General features: G+C 49.0%; 3 protein-coding genes and 1 non-coding gene across 6 annotated transcripts in view; 3 read left to right on the top strand and 1 right to left on the bottom strand.

The window, feature by feature from the left end:
• The window catches only part of LPCAT3 (lysophosphatidylcholine acyltransferase 3), a 41,685-nt gene extending 33,828 nt beyond the window's left edge, over positions 1–7,857 (top strand). The window contains exons 2-13 of one of the 2 annotated variants that reach the window (XM_003820261.5): positions 520–627; positions 1,275–1,381; positions 2,153–2,246; positions 2,426–2,463; positions 2,873–3,051; positions 4,468–4,576; positions 5,354–5,440; positions 5,536–5,702; positions 6,297–6,444; positions 6,517–6,675; positions 6,780–6,908; positions 7,151–7,857. In XM_003820261.5, coding sequence (XP_003820309.1) covers positions 520–627; positions 1,275–1,381; positions 2,153–2,246; positions 2,426–2,463; positions 2,873–3,051; positions 4,468–4,576; positions 5,354–5,440; positions 5,536–5,702; positions 6,297–6,444; positions 6,517–6,675; positions 6,780–6,896 — 1,313 coding nt within the window. In that variant the 3' untranslated portion in view covers positions 6,897–6,908; positions 7,151–7,857. Of the gene's footprint in view, positions 1–519; positions 628–1,274; positions 1,382–2,152; positions 2,247–2,425; positions 2,464–2,872; positions 3,052–4,467; positions 4,577–5,353; positions 5,441–5,535; positions 5,703–6,296; positions 6,676–6,779; positions 6,909–7,150 lie in introns of both variants that reach the window. The other variant, XM_055095328.1, reaches the window with a different exon arrangement.
• A 207-nt stretch (positions 7,858–8,064) lies between these two features.
• On the bottom strand, positions 8,065–13,298 carry EMG1 (EMG1 N1-specific pseudouridine methyltransferase). Of its 2 annotated transcripts, XM_003820267.6 has the most exons (6): positions 13,033–13,298; positions 9,601–9,702; positions 9,347–9,488; positions 8,891–8,949; positions 8,663–8,812; positions 8,065–8,345 (listed from the first exon to the last, which is right to left on the bottom strand). In XM_003820267.6, the coding sequence occupies exons 1-6, from the start codon at positions 13,198–13,200 to the stop codon at positions 8,232–8,234; spliced, it is 735 nt and encodes a 244-aa protein (XP_003820315.1). In that variant the 5' UTR covers positions 13,201–13,298; the 3' UTR covers positions 8,065–8,231. The 2 variants fall into 2 exon arrangements, with proteins under 2 accessions (XP_003820315.1, XP_024786951.1); XM_024931183.4 differs by lacking the exon at positions 8,663–8,812.
• Positions 13,299–13,572: 274 nt separating this feature from the next.
• Positions 13,573–18,777, top strand: PHB2 (prohibitin 2). Its single transcript, XM_055095329.2, has 8 exons — positions 13,573–13,707; positions 13,844–13,928; positions 14,551–14,630; positions 15,533–15,717; positions 16,107–16,236; positions 16,349–16,452; positions 16,880–16,957; positions 17,628–18,777. Exons 1-8 carry the CDS (start codon positions 13,581–13,583, stop codon positions 17,706–17,708), a joined length of 870 nt encoding a protein of 289 aa, XP_054951304.1. The 5' UTR covers positions 13,573–13,580; the 3' UTR covers positions 17,709–18,777.
• LOC112436840 (small nucleolar RNA U89) lies at positions 16,522–16,791 on the top strand. Its single transcript, XR_003025522.1, has one exon. It is a non-coding gene; the product is annotated as a small nucleolar RNA U89 (small nucleolar RNA).
• Positions 18,778–19,052: the final 275 nt, after the last annotated feature.

Below are 19,052 nucleotides of genomic sequence, written 5' to 3'. Positions count from 1 at the left end.
CAAGATAGATCACAAAGTGTAAATGAGTGTTTCTGGAGCATAGATGGGTACGCTCAAATCTTTGTATCTTGTTTTTTAATAGAGACGGGGTTTCGCTATGTTGCTCAGGCTGGTGTCGAACTCCTCGGCTCAAGCAATCCCCTTGCCTCAGCCTCCCAGAGTGCTGGGATTATACATGGGAGCCACCATGCCTAGCTTCCTTGTATCATTTTTTAAAATTCAAGTAAGAGAAAATGTCTGGCAATAGTTCATAAGCTATAAATGAAACCTAGTCTTAGGACCCAGCTTTATATTGCCTCAATCAAATATTAATATCTTTAGTTCAAAATTTGTATTTACAAAAAACTTTTGGTTCTTGGGGATACTGTTATTGCCTTCTCTGTTGCCATCCATATAATGTATGTTGTTTTTCTTTTTCTCTCTCCCTCTGGGCTGCGTTTCATGCCAGATAAACTTCCAAACCAAACTGGGATGGCACCAGGCACAAATAACACTCTTCTTATCTTTTCCCCCATCTAGGTTACCCCTTTGCTTTGTTTTATCGGCATTACCTTTTCTACAAGGAGACCTACCTCATCCACCTCTTCCATACCTTTACAGGCCTCTCAATTGCTTATTTTAACTTTGGTGAGTAAACTAAATTAGCAGTGACACCGCAATTAGTGGGAACCTGGAAGGAACAGACTTGAACAAAATTTCCTTGAGAGAATCTAATAGGTAGGGAAGTTATAATGCTCCCACTTGCAAAGAGGGTTGTATGAAGAGGAACACAGCTTAACTTTTCCTTTTTTTCTTTTATGTACATTCTTCTGTCAGATAAAAACATTTTCAGGGTGGTTACCCTTGCCATACCTCATCAACAAAGAATCCTCAGTTTCTCTGTGCTGTGGATGTAACTGAATGACCGAGCCAAGCAGTCCCCACTTAGATTCATTCTTCACTTCAGACATTCAAAAATACAGTAACAAGTTGGGCGTGGTAGCCCGGAATTCAAGGCTGCAGTGAGCTATGATTGAGCTACTGCACTCAAGTCTGGACAACAGAGCAAGTCGCATCTCTAAAAAAACAAACAAAAAAAAAGAAATAAAATAACACCCTAATACTCTTTTTTATTTTAATAAATAATTTCCATCCTCTCCTCCAAAACATGAGGTTATTCTGAAAAAAAAGATCCTGATGCCAACATTTTTTCTTTATATATTACGTTGTGATTGGAAGTCTCAGGACGGGTGGGAGTGTAAAAACCAGGCTAAATTCTCTCTTCTTGCATCCAGGAAACCAGCTCTACCACTCCCTGCTATGTATTGTGCTTCAGTTCCTCATCCTTCGACTAATGGGCCGCACCATCACTGCCGTCCTCACTACCTTTTGCTTCCAGATGGTAAACGTCTTTCCCTTAGCAGCTCAGGCTACAGCTGACAGCGGTTCAGGGGACAGGGGTAGGCAGGGGACTGTGGTATAGAAATTAGCAGACCTAATTTCTAACCCCTCTCCCAGCACTTAGCAGTATGACTTCAGGTAGGTGGCTTATCACAGGCCCAAGTGTTCCATCCACAGATTGTAATGGTAACTCTTTGCCTGCCTCAAGGAAGGGCCACCAGCTAACCCTTTGCATACTGTGCCATTAGGCTCTTTGGTTTAACCCACTATCCAGGAGCAGAGTCACTTCAAGGCAAGAGAGAAAAGCAACTTAGAATGAGTTAAAGAACCTAAGCCTAGGCCAGGCAAAGTGGCTCACACCTGTAATCCCAGCACCTTGGGAGGCCAAGGCAGTCAGATTGCTTGAGCCCAGGAGTTTGAGACTAACCCGGGCAACATGGTGAAACCCCATCTCTACAAAAAAAATACAAAAATTAGCCCTCCAGCCTGGGCAACATGGTGAAACAAAAAAAATTAAAAATTAGCCGGGTGGGGTGGCATGCACCTGTGGTCCCAGCATCTAAATTCTCATCTCAGTTTAGCCCTCATTTTGCCAAGAAGCCTTGAGCAACACTCTTCCCATTACAGGTTTTCAGCACCTCCATTTGTAGGAATTTATTAAGGCTTTTAATGATGGGATGAGGAGAAAGGAAAAAGGAAAGAGAACACTGAATTTCAGAGCAGGGAGAAGAAATAGTAGTGATGCTAGAATAAATACTTCTGCCTCTCCTAGGCCTACCTTCTGGCTGGATACTATTACACTGCCACCGGCAACTATGATATCAAGTGGACAATGCCACATTGTGTTCTGACTTTGAAGCTGATTGGTGAGTGATGGTCACTGCCTGCCTTCCTTACATGTAGGTCCCTCCCCCATCTCACTAAAAACTTCCTCGGCACCACCCCCCCCGCCCCCCGCCGTACACTTCTGGCTGCACTCAGTCTACAGGCCACATCCTCAGTGTCCTCTCCCACCACCCTACCCACCCGTTCTCTCTCTGCTCAGGTTTGGCTGTTGACTACTTTGACGGAGGGAAAGATCAGGTAAGTACCCATTCATTCGCAGAGAGGTTCAAGACTTAATGAAAGGGAATAAAAAAGTTAACAAAAGACTGAACCCAAATTCCAGAGCGGAGCCTCTCCCTCATTCCCCAGCCTGTGCAATCTCCCTTTCAGATAGCACTGAGCAAGGATCAACAAATCTAATTTGCCCAGGATCCAGCTCTTGCACAAAGTCCAGAGATCAATGCCAGCAAGGCATTTGCTAAAGCAGCAACAGCCAGCTATGCACACACATACGCATTTCCACAAGAAGCAACTATTTGTCATCCCCCAAAGAGAAGGCTATTTGAAGAACCCCAGTCAGTGGGACACACAGGTGGGGAACACTCAAAGTGGCTCTTGTGGGGAGATTCAAGGCTATCCTGAACCATGCATTCTCTTCTTGGCATAGAATTCCTTGTCCTCTGAGCAACAGAAATATGCCATACGTGGTGTTCCTTCCCTGCTGGAAGTTGCTGGTTTCTCCTACTTCTATGGGGCCTTCTTGGTAGGGCCCCAGTTCTCAATGAATCACTACATGAAGCTGGTGCAGGGAGAGCTGACTGACATACCAGGAAAGATACCAAACAGGTAATTGCCCCTCTTGGTCCAGATGTTCGTGTAGGTATTTCACTCACTCTGAAGTGACTCTTCTGAAAGCTGCATTCTCCAGCATGACCCTGGCATAGAGACCTGAGTCATGCAGGCCCTGGACTGTTGTAACAGGCACTCTGTGCCAGGAGTGGGCCCTTTTTAGTTTAGGGTTCTTCCAGTTATCCATTCTAACACTAGTACAAACATAAAAATCCACATTTATGCCACAGGATTTTGCCTGAACCAGTCACATTTCTGCCTTTAAAGCCTATTTTCATGTATATATGAAATATATTTATGATTGATAGGTAGGTAGGTAGATTGATAGGTAGGTAGGTAGATAGAGGCTGGGCACAGTGGTTTCACCTCTATAATCCCAGCACTTTGGGAGGCCGAGGTGGGAGGATCACTTGAGCCCATGAGTTCTAGACCAGCCTGGCAACATAGAGAGACTCTGTCTCTACAAAAAAATACAAAAATTATCAGGCATAGTGGCATGCATCTGTAGTCCAAGCTACATAGGAGGCTGAAGTGGGAGAATTGCTTGAGCCCAGGGGAGGTGGGTCAAGGCTGCAGTGAGCTTTGATCACACCACTGCACTCCATTCTGGGCGACATAGCAAAATCCTGTCTCAAAAATATTTATCAGTAGGAAATGCAGGAGGGCACAGTGGCTCATGCCTGTAATGCCAACGCTCTGGGAGGCCAAGGCAGGAGGATCACTGGAGGCCAGGAGTTCAAGACCAGCCTGGGCAACATAGTGAGACCCCATCTCTACAAAAAAAAAGTATCCAGGCAAGATGGTACATGCCTATAGTCCCAGCTACTCAGGTGGCCAAGGCAAGGGGATCGCTTGAGCCCAGGAGTTCAAGGCCACAGCAAGCAATGACTATGCCTCTGTACTCTAGCCGGAGTGGCAGAGCAAGGCCCTGACTCTAGAAAATAAAAATTTAAATGGTAAAAAAAAAAAAAAGTTTAATTGCCAGAAGAATTCCTTCACTGAGAACTTGTCCATCCTGTGTTTCAGCATCAATTCAACCAAGAAATGAAGGAGCAGATTCAAAGAGGTTATTTTTATTATCTTACCTCCACTGGGTTTTCAGTCCCAATGGAGATTGTGAGGCCTGGCAAGACCTTGAGATCAGTAGCATCCCTGAGGGGTAAACACAAGACTGGTCCACTGTCTGCTGCCCTGACTTTCCTACAACTCTTAGAGGTTTGCAGTCCCCATTCCTCATAGCCAGCCATAGAAATCTTTCCCTGAAACAGGAAACACTTTGGGCAGCAGAGCTTCTCATCCCATTCCAGGTAGACAACCACACCCCTAAACACTCCTCTCCATAACTGAAGGTCAGAGGGGAAAGGGAATAGTCTCTGCTCTCTGTGACCAGGAACTTCACTCGTTCCTTTCCAGCATCATTCCTGCTCTCAAGCGCCTGAGTCTGGGCCTTTTCTACCTAGTGGGCTACACACTGCTCAGCCCCCACATCACAGAAGACTATCTCCTCACTGAAGACTATGACGTGAGTGTCTACTAAAGCAGCAGCAGCATGACTGCACCAGAGCTAGAAAATGGACAGGCAAGGATCCCTATAGATAGCAGAGAAGTAGGAAATATCATCTACAAGTGCATGTTGGTTTTGCTCTAGATCTGTGAGTTGTCAATGCCAGCCGTGCTAGGACATGTTCATCAGCCAGCACTGAACAACCTTCGCGGGCACAGGGCTGTGCCAGGTGCATATTTAGCACCCCTTGCCTTCTCTAGGAGCCGCTCCTAGCTTGCCTTATCACATCCACGTGACCCCTCAGAGCACAGCAGCTTCTGATTCTCCATCCTATTTTCTTCTCTTGACTGATATATTTGGGCACTTCTAGGGAATTCAGAAACCAAAGGAAGGGGGGAAGTGCTGGCTTTTGCTCCTGCCCAGCTGAAAGGCTTGAAAACAGTTCAGTAATTCTGGGCAGGTTTATCTCCTTAAATTAAAATCCAATATGGGCCCCTCTGTACTTAACATTCCAAATGCTCATTCCAAACACTTTGCCAACGAAGGCAAACAGTAGAGAAGTTAAATACAGTGCTGCCCTTGAGGCTCTCCAAGGGAAAGGTGAATGAATATTCTCCAGGCCCTCTGCTTATTCCTCTCTGCCTATTGTGAAGGCAATCAGGCCAGACTATTGAGGGCATCTGGCAGCAGGACTCAGGCAGGTATGAAGTAGCCAGCCACAAGTGTGAAAAGGAAGAGTGCTGAAACTGCCTAGTCATGCGATATCCCTAATGCACTGTGCTTTCTTCCCTCAAGAACCACCCCTTCTGGTTCCGCTGCATGTACATGCTGATCTGGGGCAAGTTTGTGCTGTACAAATATGTCACCTGTTGGCTGGTCACAGTAAGTAGAAAAGTTGAAACAGGGTCCTATTTAGACAAGCCATCGGGGCTGGTGTGGGGAGTGGCAAGAGCCCTAACTGAGCTATTCCCTCTCAGGAAGGAGTATGCATTTTGACGGGCCTGGGCTTCAATGGCTTTGAAGAAAAGGGCAAGGCAAAGTGGGATGCCTGTGCCAACATGAAGGTGTGGCTCTTTGAAACAAACCCCCGCTTCACTGGCACCATTGCCTCATTCAACATCAACACCAACGCCTGGGTGGCCCGGTGAGCTGCTGGTGGGGAGCCTGGACCCTGGTTCCTTCCTTCCACTGTCTTCCCAGATTGGAGGGCAGGGGTGTACCATGTCACCCCTATGTGTCTTTCCCACCTGGGCAGAACCCCCTGTCGCTCACAATGACTTTGACCCCCACCTATACCCCCCCGCAAAAAAACCATTACTGTCATATTTGAAAAAAAGGCAAGATATAAAAATGCGTTAAGACCTGGGTGTTACTCCAGCTCTGCCAATGGACTTATGTCCTCCACTGCCCTGTTTATCAACAGCTTTACTTGTTTGTCCCCACCACTAGAGTGTGGGCAGCTTGAGTAGAGTGTCTGGTTCACCACTGATCTCAGCATCAGCCTCAGTCACTGCTGCTGAACCAAGTGGCTCGTGCGCACACGGTCTCCAGCTCCGCCTTGGGTCTGCTTTCCATCTCTAAAAGTAATCAGTCAGCACTGCCTCCTGAACCCTCTGGGGGCTACACGTGGGAGCCCACCAGCACTCCACTCCAATCCTCAGGGTGAGGACCCAGAGGCAGGTGGCGGGATGCAAGGACCAGTCAGTTTGAGGGTCGCCCCACCCACCCTTTTCTCCAGCTACATCTTCAAACGACTCAAGTTCCTTGGAAATAAAGAACTCTCTCAGGGTCTCTCGTTGCTATTCCTGGCCCTCTGGCACGGCCTGCACTCAGGATACCTGGTCTGCTTCCAGATGGAATTCCTCATTGTTATTGTGGAAAGACAGGTAGGCCTCCAGGGTGGGGGTGAAGGGGAATATAAGGGACAAGATGCTGATGAGCTCCTCCTCCCTCCCCAGGCTGCCAGGCTCATTCAAGAGAGCCCCACCCTGAGCAAGCTGGCCGCCATTACTGTCCTCCAGCCCTTCTACTATTTGGTGCAACAGACCATCCACTGGCTCTTCATGGGTTACTCCATGACTGCCTTCTGCCTCTTCACGTGGGACAAATGGCTTAAGGCAAGTGAAGGCCTGCTTGTGAGACTGGGAGGGACTCACTGCAACCTCAAAGGTTGCAAAGGACACTCCAGGCCTGTCTACCTTAGTGGCCTCTCTCTCCACAGGTGTATAAATCCATCTATTTCCTTGGCCACATCTTCTTCTTGAGCCTACTATTCATATTGCCTTATATTCACAAAGCAATGGTGCCAAGGAAAGAGAAGTTAAAGAAGATGGAATAATCCATTTCCCTGGTAAGTTAATACAGCTAAACTAAAACTACCACCAGGTTACAGAATAGAGCAACAGACTGGAAAAAAACAATAGTATTAGAAATCTGGGGTGAATTCCAAGGATTAGCCTGGCTACTAAGGAACACAGTATGGGCAATGACTACTGTGACTTACTGAGGCATGCTAGGAAACATCTGGAAGGGCTACAGACCAGGAATTACAGGAGTAACTAACCAGCCTTCCAAACTCGTCTTGTCTTGCAGGTGGCCTATGCAGGACTGGTGCAGAAACTACTTGTCTCCCTTTTCACAGCACTCCTTTGCCCCAGAGCAGAGAATGGAAAAGCCAGGGAGGTGGAAGATCGATGCTTCCAGCTGTGCCTCTGCTGCCAGCCAAGTCTTCATTTGGGGCCAAAGGGGAAACTTTTTTTTGGAGAAGGAGTCTTGCTTTGTCACCCACGCTGGAATGCAGTGGCACGATCTCAGCTCACCGCAACCTCCACCTCCCGGGTTCAAGTGATTTTCCTGCCTCAGCCTCCCAAGTAGCTGGGAATACAGGCACGCCACCATGCCCAGCTAATTTTTGTATTTTCAGTAGAAACGGGATTTCACCACGTTGGCCAGGCTGGTCTCGAACTCCTGACCGCAAGTGATCCACCCGCCTCCGCCTCCCAAAGTGCTGGGATTACAGGCGTGAGCCACCGTGCCCGGCCCAAAGGGGAAACTCTTGTGGGAGGAGCAGAGGGGCTCACATCTCCCCTCTGATTCCCCCATGCACATTGCCTTATCTCTCCCCATCTAGCCAGGAATCTATTGTGTTTTTCTTCTGCCAATTTACTATGATTGTGTATGTGCCGCTACCACCACCCCCCCCATGGGGGGGTGGAGAGGGGTGCAAGGCCCTGCCTGCTCCACTTTTTCTACCTTGGAACTGTATTAGATAAAATCACTTCTGTTTGTTCAGTTTTTCACCACTAGCATTCCTGACTGCTCTCTTTCACAGTTCTTCTCCATCATCAGGGTTCTCTCCTTTAGCACATGGGAATCTGGGAGCTAAAGCCTGCCTTCAAAGCATGGAACCAAACTGCAAACTCTGTAACCTCATATCTGTCCCTGAAGTCCCGGGGAACAAACAGTTTTACACCATTGGATACTTTAGGAACCCCAAAACAACCAGGTTTGCAAGAACAGTATTCATAGGATAAACAAAAAGCAAATGTACAGCCTTGGCTTCCCCAAACTCCACAGTCTCAGTGCAGAAAGATCATCTTCCAGCAGTCAGCTCAGACCAGGGTCAAAGGATGTGACATCAACAGTTTCTGGTTTCAGAACGGTTCTACTACTGTCAAATGACCCCCCATACTTCCTCAAAGGCTGTGGTAAGTTTTGCACAGGTGAGGGCAGCAGAAAGGGGGTAGTTACTGATGGACACCATCTTCTCTGTATACTCCACACTGACCTAAGAAAAGAACAGTTTTGTCAGCCAACTCTGTCACTCAGTAGCTGTTTCAACCCTTCTTTAGGGCAGGAAAACTATGGCTGAGCTAGTATTTCAGCTGTGCTGTTGAATATCAAATCCCTACAAAGGATGAAGAAGGTCCTAACTGTGACTTCCAATTATGGCAGCAGTCCCCAAAGGATGTGCGCTGGGGCAGGGTGTGGAACTGTCATGTGTCTTCTAGCTCATTGTAAGCATTGTTAAAATGCCTGCTGCTCTGGGAATTCTATACTAAGTTCAGCTCTACCAAGAATTTCAGGGTTGAGCCCAGACCTTACCTTGCCATGGGCAAAGGCCCCTACCACAAAAACAATAGGATCACTGCTGGGCACCAGCTCACGCACATCACTGACAACCGGGATGGAAAAAGAAGTGCCAACTTTCATACATCCAACTGGAAAGTGATCTGATACTGGATTCTTAATTACCTAAAGTAAAAAAGAGAAAAGTCAGCCCCAGAAACATTCCCAGAACCAGCCTTCAACTAACAGGTTTCAATACCTCACCTTCAGAAGCTTCTGGGGGCCATCAGCTGCTCGAACACTGAGCTTGTGTAAAAGTTGAACTAGAAAGGGGAAAAAAGAGTTCAGAGCTAGATGGAGACCACAGTCCTTCTGTCCAGTCATCTAACAAGGAAAACCCCATGGATAAGATGAGTTCCCTGTGTGCTTTATATCTAGACTGGACTCCTGAAATGTCAGGAACAAACAGTTGCCAAGCATATGGCTAGCTGTACAGTGATGGGTTCAGACTCCCTCTTTCACTCAGCCAGGAAGCTACTGCAAGAACAGGAGTGGAGTTTCCACAAACATAGAAAAATAATAACAGTCCTTGTCCTGGTATTAATCATGATGTTCTCCCATTTCCTCGCTTAAAAATCCCACATTTAGTTCTCCCTTTTCCTCTTCCTCCCTTCTTCCCTACTGACAAGTTCATTCTAACTTTGTTCTAAGGCTTCTTACCCATGAGGCCACAAAAGCGGTCAAAGGTTCTGGGAATTCGGGTCTGGGGATTCACTTCAATCAGAACATTCTTCTGTGTATGGATATAAACCTGTAGCAAGCCAGCTCGGTTCAGGGGACTATCCATCAGCATCAGCAAACTCTGAGCAAAGCAGAAACCAAGGCATGGTTAAGGCTGAAGAGAGGCAGCACTCAGCTGCCAACCCTTCCATACAGAGGCTCAAAAGGGTTGTGAGCACTGTCCCTGGAGTTACCTGGTGGGTGATGTCTGGCCGCACTTCCCCAGGGTCCCGTCCATTCTTCAACAATATAGACTTGTGCTTGTCACAGTTGAGTAGCTCATATGTCTTCCCTACCTGAAGAACAGGGAACATGACAAAAGAACAGCATAAGCTTCTGTTACCTAGCCCCGTGGTTCTTCAAGTGTGGTCCCCAAACTACCAGCAGCAGCTGCACCTGGAAACTTGTTAGGCAAATTCTCAGGCCCACCCTAGACCTACTAAACCAGAAACACTGGAGGTGGAGCCCAGCAAGCCCTTCGGGGGGTTACTGTGCAGCCTTATTTGCACTCCCCAGTAAATGGTGTTAGAGGGAAACAGGAGGAAGGGCACAACCTGTGACTTCACATTATCTACTAATACACTGGATTTAATTTAAAAACCTGTGGCTGTTAGGCAAGGCCAATGAGACATCCTGGAACTAGGCAGGAGTTAGTAGTTAGCAAGGTTGAATGCTGTGTTTATTACAGGAGCAGTAAGTAGGTACTGTGCAAAATATCGAGTCACCACCCTCAGTTTGCGTACACCAAACATGCACTAAGTGAAGTGCTGCAAATCTGAACAAGAAATGTGAAGGCCAGGCGCGGTGGCTCACGCCTGTAATCCCAGTACTTTGGGAGGCCGAGGCGGGCAGATCACAAGGTCAGGAGATTGAGACCATCGTGGCTAACACGGTGAAACCCCATCTCTACTAAAAATATAAAAAATTAGCCGGGCATGGTGGCAGGCACCTGTAGTCCCAGCTACTTGGGAGGCAGAAGCAGGAGAATGGCATGAACCCAGGAGGCGGAGCTTGCAGCGCCACTGCACTCCAGCCCGGGCAACAGAGCGAGACTCCCATCTCAAAAAAAAGAAATGTGAAAACTAATGATGCAGGAGGCAGTTTAATCAAAGAAAACTCTCAGAAGTAAAATGAAGAGGGGTTATTCCCAGTTTTAAGACAGGCATGGGGGCAGATGCAGTGGCTCACGGCTGTAATCCCAGCACTCTGGGAGGCCAAGGCAGGCAAATCACTTAAGGTCAGGAGTTCAAGACCAGCCTGGGCAACATGGCGAAACCCCATCTCTACTAAAAATACAAAAATTAGCTGGGCATGGTGGCACATGCCTGTAGTCCTAGCTACTTGGGAGGCTAAGGTGGGAGGATGGCTTGAGCCCGGGAGACAGAGACTGCAGTGAGCCAAGACTACCATTGCACTCCAGCCTGGGTGACAGAGCAAGACCCTGTCTCAAAAAAAAGAAAAAAGAAAGACTGGCATGAGCAAAGGTACAGATGGAATCAAGACAAAGTAGCCAGGTGTGGTGGCTTATGCCTGTGATCCCAACAATTTAGGAGGCCGAGGCGGAAGGATCACTTGAGCCCAGGAATTTGAGACTGGCCTGGGCAACACGGTGGGACCCTGTCTCACAAAAAAAAAAAAAAAAAAAAATTAGCCAGGCAGACTGGCCTGGGCAACACGGTGGGACCCTGTCTCACAAAAAAAAAAAAAAAAAAAAATTAGCCAGGCGCAGTGCCATTTGCTGGCAGTCCCAGTTACTCAGGAGGATGAGGTGGGAGGACTGCTTGAGCCAGGGAAGTAGAGGCTGCAGTGAACCATCACACCACTGCACTCTGTTGCCCAGGCAACAGAGCAAGACCCTATCTCAAAAAAGAAACAAAAAAGAAAAAGTGGAAACGAAGAAAGGAAATTTTGAGGAAAATTGGGAGCTGAGACACTGAAGGGCAGTGATTATATATGAAGCTGCTTTGTAAACCACAGAATCCTAATGTATCAAGCACAAAGCCAAAAATAATTCTGGAGTAAGCAGGGCAGGATGGGAATGACTGACAGACACTATCCTAACAACTCTCTGTACACTGGAAAAGACATCAGAAGTTTGATGTTAAAGAAGTGGACTACATCTGTAGCAGCTAAAAGAAATAATTCCAAGTTGCAATTTGGAGTCCCAAGGAGCATTAGGGTGGTCAGTAAAAAGTCTAAAAACAAACTGTTATATACAAATACAAGTTTTGGAAGGCTAAGTTTTTATGTATCACTGGAATGTATATGTCTAGCAACATTCTTGAGATATATGGCTCCAAAAAGTCTGCGAAAAAAGGGATGTAGATTTTGAAATTGAATAATTGAAGTAATGTCACAGAGAGCACAAAGAACAAATGACCAAGAACTAAGTCCATGAGACACCCTTAGTTATAGAAGAAAAAAACCTTCTTGAATGAATAATACAGTTTCAACCCATTAGTAGGATATAATCATGTTTTCTATTCTTTTAATAGATTACAGGCGCAGGCCTGTAATCCCAGCTACTCTGGAGGCTGAGGCAGGAGAATCGATTGAACCCGGGAGGCGGAGGCTGCAGTGAGCCAAGATCGTGCCACTGCACTCCAGCCTGGTAGAGACTGAGACTCTATCTCAAAAAAAAGAAAAAAAAAGTGTATTTAGAACGAAGATTAAAATCCTGGCCTGACTTCTAAACCAATGCGATTTCTTCTGGGCCTATTCAATTAGTTCTAACGGGTAAGAGAAAGGAGGAGGAAGAACACTGCCCAAGGCTTTAAGATAGAGAACTGCTGGTTCTATTACATGTGGGGAAAGAGATGAATGATAGATAAAAATGCACATGTAAAAGTTTTAAATAATAACCAGGTCTGGACAGTGTATCATAGGTGGATATTAGAGAGAGGTGACTATGGACACTAATGAATTGAAACACGAAGCCCTTACAAAAAGTGTGGGCAGACTAGGCTACATAACTACCTTTCTCATCTGCCCAGTAACTTGTCTTGGGATGTGGAATGACGCAAGGAACGAAACTTTCCTCTGCTTAGACTACTATACCACAGAATCCTGGTAAACCAATTGGAAGCAAGGAGGTGAGGGCTAGAATATCATTCGAAAAGAGCAAAAGAAAATGAGTACTACCGGTCGGGCACAGTGGCTCACGCCTCTAATCCCAACACTTTGGGAGGCCGAGGCGGGCGGATCACTTGAGGTCAGGAGTTCGAGACCAGCGTGGCCAACATGGTGAAACCCCATCTGAACTAAAAATACAAAAAAATTAGCCGGGCGTGGTGGCACGTGCCTGTAGTCCCAGCTACTCCAGAGGCTGAGTCAGGAGAACTGTTTGAAGCCGGGAGGCAGAGGTTGCAGTGAGCCGAGGTCGCGCAACTGCACTCCAGCCTGGGCGACAGAGCGAGACTCCGTCTCAAAAAAAAAAAAAAAGAAAAAGAAAAATGAGTACTACCATCCCAGGATGTCAAATCAACGCAAAGCCAACCAAGCCACCTTCCTTCAAAAGCATCTTTCACCCCTCTCTGCTTTCTACATCCACTCTGGGCCCCTTACCCTCTTTCCACGGAGTCCCAACCTATCGATTTACTACTTCTCCACTTCCTGTCCCAAACTACCTTGACTGTCTCCAGACTGGCCCCTTCCAGCACCACAATAAGCCTACGGCCTCCGATCTTGTTTCCTGCCCCTAGTCGGGGCCGCTTGGGTGGCAGAGCATCCCAGTCCTGTGCCTGCTCCCCGCCGCTTCGTTCACGAGGCTTGAATCCACCACTGGGCGCGGCCATCTTGCAACAATACCGGAAGTTGCGCTAACGCTCTTAAATAAGAACAGCGCGGCTTCTAATCACAAATTTCCTTCCGGCTGCCATTTTGAAAGTGGGCTAGGAAATGGAGATGACTTGCTGTCTTGCGCTGCCCTCCCTGGGAGGGCAGCCTTCCAGAAAGGGGCGGGACTTCCGTATGCGCGGTTCCTGTGCGCGAAGTTCGGGTCCGTAGTGGGCTAAGGGGGAGGGTTTCAAAGGGAGCGCACTTCCGCTGCCCTTTCTTTCGCCAGCCTTACGGGCCCGAACCCTCGTGTGAAGGGTGCAGTACCTAAGCCGGAGCGGGGTAGAGGCGGGCCGGCACCCCCTTCTGACCTCCGGTGCCGCCGGCCTCAAGATCAGACATGGCCCAGAACTTGAAGGACTTGGCGGGACGGCTGCCCGCCGGGCCCCGGGGCATGGGCACGGCCCTGAAGCTGTTGCTGGGGGCCGGCGCCGTGGCCTACGGTGTGCGCGAATCTGTGTTCACCGGTGAGCAACCTCCGCCCGCTCGCCGGACGCTTCCAGTCCCTCCCCCAAACCCCTTGCCCTGTCCCCGCGCCCCTCCACGAGCCTAGCATTTCCTCTGAGCAGCGGCCTGGCCTGATCACCACCCATCTCCCCACAGTGGAAGGCGGGCACAGAGCCATCTTCTTCAATCGGATCGGTGGAGTGCAGCAGGACACTATCCTGGCCGAGGGCCTTCACTTCAGGTAATGGCGGGCAGAGCCTGCTGACCCTGACCTTTCACCCTTGACGCCGACCCAGCAGTGGCTATAGTCGGACGTGCAACAGGATTCAACGCTGCTCTTTTCCCACCCTCCTCATCCCTGCCCCTAGGATAGTGGGTGCTGCGCGAACCTCCAGCAGCATACAAACTGTTATTTTCCAAAGGGACAAGAGAATCTCTCCTTGTCTGTAGTCGTGGAGAGGAGCAGGCCAAAAAACGCGTGGTGAGGGGAAACCGGGCAAGGCTAGTGAAACTGCGGCCTTTTCTTCTTTTTTTTTTTTTTTGGAGAGGGAGTCTTGCTCTGTCGCCCAGGCTGGAGTGCAGTGGCGCGATCTCGGCTCACTGCAACCTCCGCCTCCTGATTTCAAGCGATTCTCCTGCCTCAGCCTCACGAGTAGCTGGGATTACAGGCGCCCGCCACCACGCCCGGCTAATTTTTGTATTTTAATAGAGACGGGGTTTCACTATGTAGATCAAGCTGGTCTCGAACTCCTGACCTCAAATGATCCGCCCGCCTCAGCCTCCCAAAGTGCTGGGATTACAGGCGTGAGCCACCGCGCCCGGCCGAAACCGCGGCCTCTTATACCTATCCCTGTCCTCTCCAGGATCCCTTGGTTCCAGTACCCCATTATCTATGACATTCGGGCCAGACCTCGAAAAATCTCCTCCCCTACAGGCTCCAAAGGTAGGTCTGAGCACTTGGTAATCACATGGCAGGTGGGATGATCAAGGGAGCTGGCAAGAAACCCCAGGGGAATATGGTAGTGTCAGGCCTTTAGGCCTCTTTCCACATCTGCAAGAGCTGTAACAAAAATACCTGCCTCCTGCGGTCAAAGCAGCACATTCTGAACACACTGTGTTTGCGTGCTTTTTACTGTCTCCTCCCTGACGTGTATTCAATAAGAGTATTGTTTGTCCCTTGTCTTATTCACTGCCTAGATCAAAGCTTTGTTTTAAAGCCTTTTTTTTCTAACTGCTTGACTTACTATATCTACAGTTACATCCACTAGTACACTCTGTTCTGGAGAAGTTTGTCCCTACGCTTGACTAGTTCACCTATTCTCTCCTTCTAGACCATACATAAAAGCCGTGCCTTAGAGTTCCCCAGACCTCTTCCTCCTCCCCACCCACGCACACATATACGCCCTGGGTCAGGTCGCTCACCTGTAACCTGTAATGTACTTCTTTGTGCTATACCTAGTGCAGGTCGCTTATTCATTTACTAGACTGGGCCCTGGGAATAAAAGATTCATTAAACACAATTCTTGTCCCCCAAGTCCTTACAGGAGACATGATTACGGTACAGCACGAAAGCGCCCACGTTAGAGGTTGCACAGAGTACAGAGGGGGAAAGAGTAGTCAGCTCTGCTGGTGACGGGGTTTGCAGTTCAAGGCTTCACAGTGGGTGAGGGTGCATTTCACCTGTGCTGCGTCTTGTCTTCCTTGTCAGCCTGATCAACTCTGCTCCCCCCAGGGTAGTGCCAGGCTGTACACCATTGCACAGGGCATACAGGGAGGAACATGAAGGAGAAAATGCTTGGGAAAGGGTGTTTGGCCTTGACCAGCCACTGCTGACCTCAATCTCAGACCTACAGATGGTGAATATCTCCCTGCGAGTGTTGTCTCGACCCAATGCTCAGGAGCTTCCTAGCATGTACCAGCGCCTAGGGCTGGACTACGAGGAACGAGTGTTGCCGTCCATTGTCAACGAGGTGCTCAAGAGTGTGGTGGCCAAGTTCAATGCCTCACAGCTGATCACCCAGCGGGCCCAGGTCTGACTCCCACCACCATCTGCGTGGTGTCAGCCTTTCCTTCCTAGGCCCAGAGTATTGGGAATTAGGAAAGGCAGCTTATTAGAAAAGCATTGTCACCCTAGTGCCATTTCCACCTAAAAGCTGTGCTAATTGCCACTGTGAAATAAGGAGAGCCAGCATTAGAACTCGATAGCACTCGGTGTTAGGAAGCACAGAGGAAAATGGCCAAGTCTTGGCTTTTCCTGCACCTCTTTGAGCAGAGAGGCTTATGTTACAGGTTTGCCTGACAGGAAGCTAAGGCAGTGCATGTTGTATTGAGAGTGAAGGGTTAGGGGTCGCAACCTTCCTTTCAGTTCCCCAGTCCCCTCGAACCACCCCTCCCTTCCCCTCTTCACCCCTGCCCTCAGGTATCCCTGTTGATCCGCCGGGAGCTGACAGAGAGGGCCAAGGACTTCAGCCTCATCCTGGATGATGTGGCCATCACAGAGCTGAGCTTTAGCCGAGAGTACACAGCTGCTGTAGAAGCCAAACAAGTGGGTGAGTCGCAAGAGCCGTGGGGTGAGGGCTTCTGAGATGCAGGAGGAGGAAAGATTCCATGGGTGGGGCTCCTGACCCAGGACAGGGTCTCCCTGACTCTCTCCCACCACAGCCCAGCAGGAGGCCCAGCGGGCCCAATTCTTGGTAGAAAAAGCAAAGCAGGAACAGCGGCAGAAGATTGTGCAGGCCGAGGGTGAGGCCGAGGCTGCCAAGATGATATCCTTCTGCTGGAGAGATCTCAGCCCAGCCCCTAGGGCACCTGAGTTCCCCATCCTCCTTCATGGGCAGGCTGATGAGACTAAGGCGAATGCGACTCCGTGCTCTCTGGCCCTTGGCTCCTTGTTGGGGGTGGGGACTACAGATGAGATCTGAAATCTTAGTGGTAGTACCTGAGCCATGACTCGCCACTGTAAGGCCAGATCAATAGCATTGGTGGCCTTGCCTTCATTTCTGGTGCTGCCCCTAGTTCCTGGCAGCAGCCTGCAGGGAGGCCCACAGGTGGGGTCCAAGGTAGGGCTGGGCACAAGCCACCTGAGCGCAACCTTGGATCTGACAGCCCAGAGGAGGACTGGAGCAAGGGAGTGTGGTAAGGACGGGGCCAGGGATTGAGACCTGCCCTTGCATGAACCTTAACCCTCCTCACCTTGGAGAAGCACTGAGCAAGAACCCTGGCTACATCAAACTTCGCAAGATTCGAGCAGCCCAGAATATCTCCAAGACGGTGAGTGTGTCAGCCCAGCGTCTCTGATGGGGCTGCCTTGAGAAAGTGCTTTCAGTTAAGGCACATTGAGGTGAGGGAATTCGAACCTTGCTTGTTCGGGTTTCTACTCAGATTGGCTTCTCTGGCCGGCGCGGTGGCTCACGCATGTAATCCCCGCACTTTGGGAGGCCAAGGTGGGTGGATCACCTGAGGTCAGGAGTTCGAGACCAGCCTGGCCAACATGGTGAAACCCCATCTCTACTAAAAATACAGAAGATAATGAGCCTGCTGTGGTGGCGTTTAGCTATATTCCCAGCTACGCAGGAGGCTGAGGCAGGAGAATCACTTGAACCCAGGAGGCGGAAGTTGCAGTGAGCTGAGATCATGCCACTGCACTCCAGCCTGAGCAACAGAGCAAGACTCCGTCTCAAAAATAAATAAATAAAAAATTGGCTTCTCTGATACTCCTCCTATCAAGAATGATTCCTCTGGGTTCCCTGACCTTTTGTTCTAATCATAGCTGCTGCTCAGCGCTCTGGATCCCTAAATGCGAGCAGAAACCACGTGTTACTCATTGCTGCACCCCTGCCCTAATCTGCATGTGTTCCATGTTAAGTAGCTGCTGAATTGCAGGGGTCGGAGTTGAGGTCTTTGCTTAATGCAAGCATCTGTCTTATTTCCTGCCCTGTAGATCGCCACATCACAGAATCGTATCTATCTCACGGCTGACAACCTTGTGCTGAACCTACAGGATGAAAGTTTCACCAGGTGAGAGATGTGGCCACACTGTGGGGTATCACCAAGAACATGGGACCTGAGTCTGGTTGCTTGGGCTCTGGAGCCTGCTACAGCTATTCATATGGCTCAGAGACATTGAACCAAAATTAGAAAAGGGGGTGGTTGACAGTTTCTATCTTGCATCTGATAGGATTGATTTTATGAGATCAAATAGGATTATTCACATAAAAAGCACTTTAATTATAAAGTTTTCATCTAACCAAAAAGTGATGAAAGATGATACTCAGTTTTCTTACTCAAGAGCCCTCAAACTCCTCTGGTGAATGGAGGGATGTTAGGAAAGGAGATGAGAAATAGCAGTGGCCATGAGAACATGCCTCCTCCTTTCATGAGCCTGAGATTCCTGGCTGTCAACCCTGTTTGTCTTTTCTCTTGGGAGCAAAGGAGGGTTCAAAGCTGAGTGGGGCCTGAAGCTGTCAATTAACATGTGCATTTCTCTTCTCTGTTTCTTGTTCATCTGGCAATCTGGCACCACAGGGGAAGGTAAGCTGTTGCTGCTTCTGTGGGGTCCTGCAGGCCACCTTCTCCCAGTACCCGCCTCCTACCCTACCCCCTTTCCCACCTCCCCGAAGACAAACCCTCAATCAGGGTAGGAGGGTCATAGAGGGAATGGCCTAGAGTGTCCTGCCTCTCACATTTATGTCCCCTAATAATGTCATTATCTATCTTTTTTTTCCTACAGTGACAGCCTCATCAAGGGTAAGAAATGAGCCTAGTCACCAAGAACTCCACCCCCAGAGGAAGTGGATCTGCTTCTCCAGTTTTTGAGGAGCCAGCCAGGGGTCCAGCACAGCCCTACCCCGCCCCAGTATCATGCGATGGTCCCCCACACCGGTTCCCTGAACCCCTCTTGGATTAAGGAAGACTGAAGACTAGCCCCTTTTCTGGGGAATTACTTTCCTCCTCCCTGTGTTAACTGGGGCTGTTGGGGACAGTGCGTGATTTCTCAGTGATTTCCTACAGTGTTGTTCCCTCTCTCAAGGCTGGGAGGAGATAAACACCAACCCAGGAATTCTCAATAAATTTTTATTACTTAACCTGAAGTCAAGGCTTCACGTGTTCATGAACTGGGTAACTGGCAGCAAGCATGCGCACGTTCACATATGCGCTCCTGGGTCTGTCTTTGTGTGTGCCAGCAGGGGGCGCAAAAGAATCTGGCTGGGGCGGCTAAGGGGAAGCAAGGCCTGGGCTCCGAAACAGGACCCAAGCTGGGAAGGCTGGCCCTGAGTTCTCGAGGCCCAGCTGTGCTCTTCACCCCACCCTCCATTTCTCACACATCACCCATTTTTTTAAGGCTGGACAGCCATGGCTTTGCTGA

The sequence above is a fragment of the Pan paniscus genome, chromosome 10 (assembly GCF_029289425.2).
Source record: "Pan paniscus chromosome 10, NHGRI_mPanPan1-v2.0_pri, whole genome shotgun sequence".
Taxonomy (NCBI): domain Eukaryota; kingdom Metazoa; phylum Chordata; class Mammalia; order Primates; family Hominidae; genus Pan; species Pan paniscus.
This window is presented reverse-complemented; position numbering and strand designations above follow the sequence as displayed.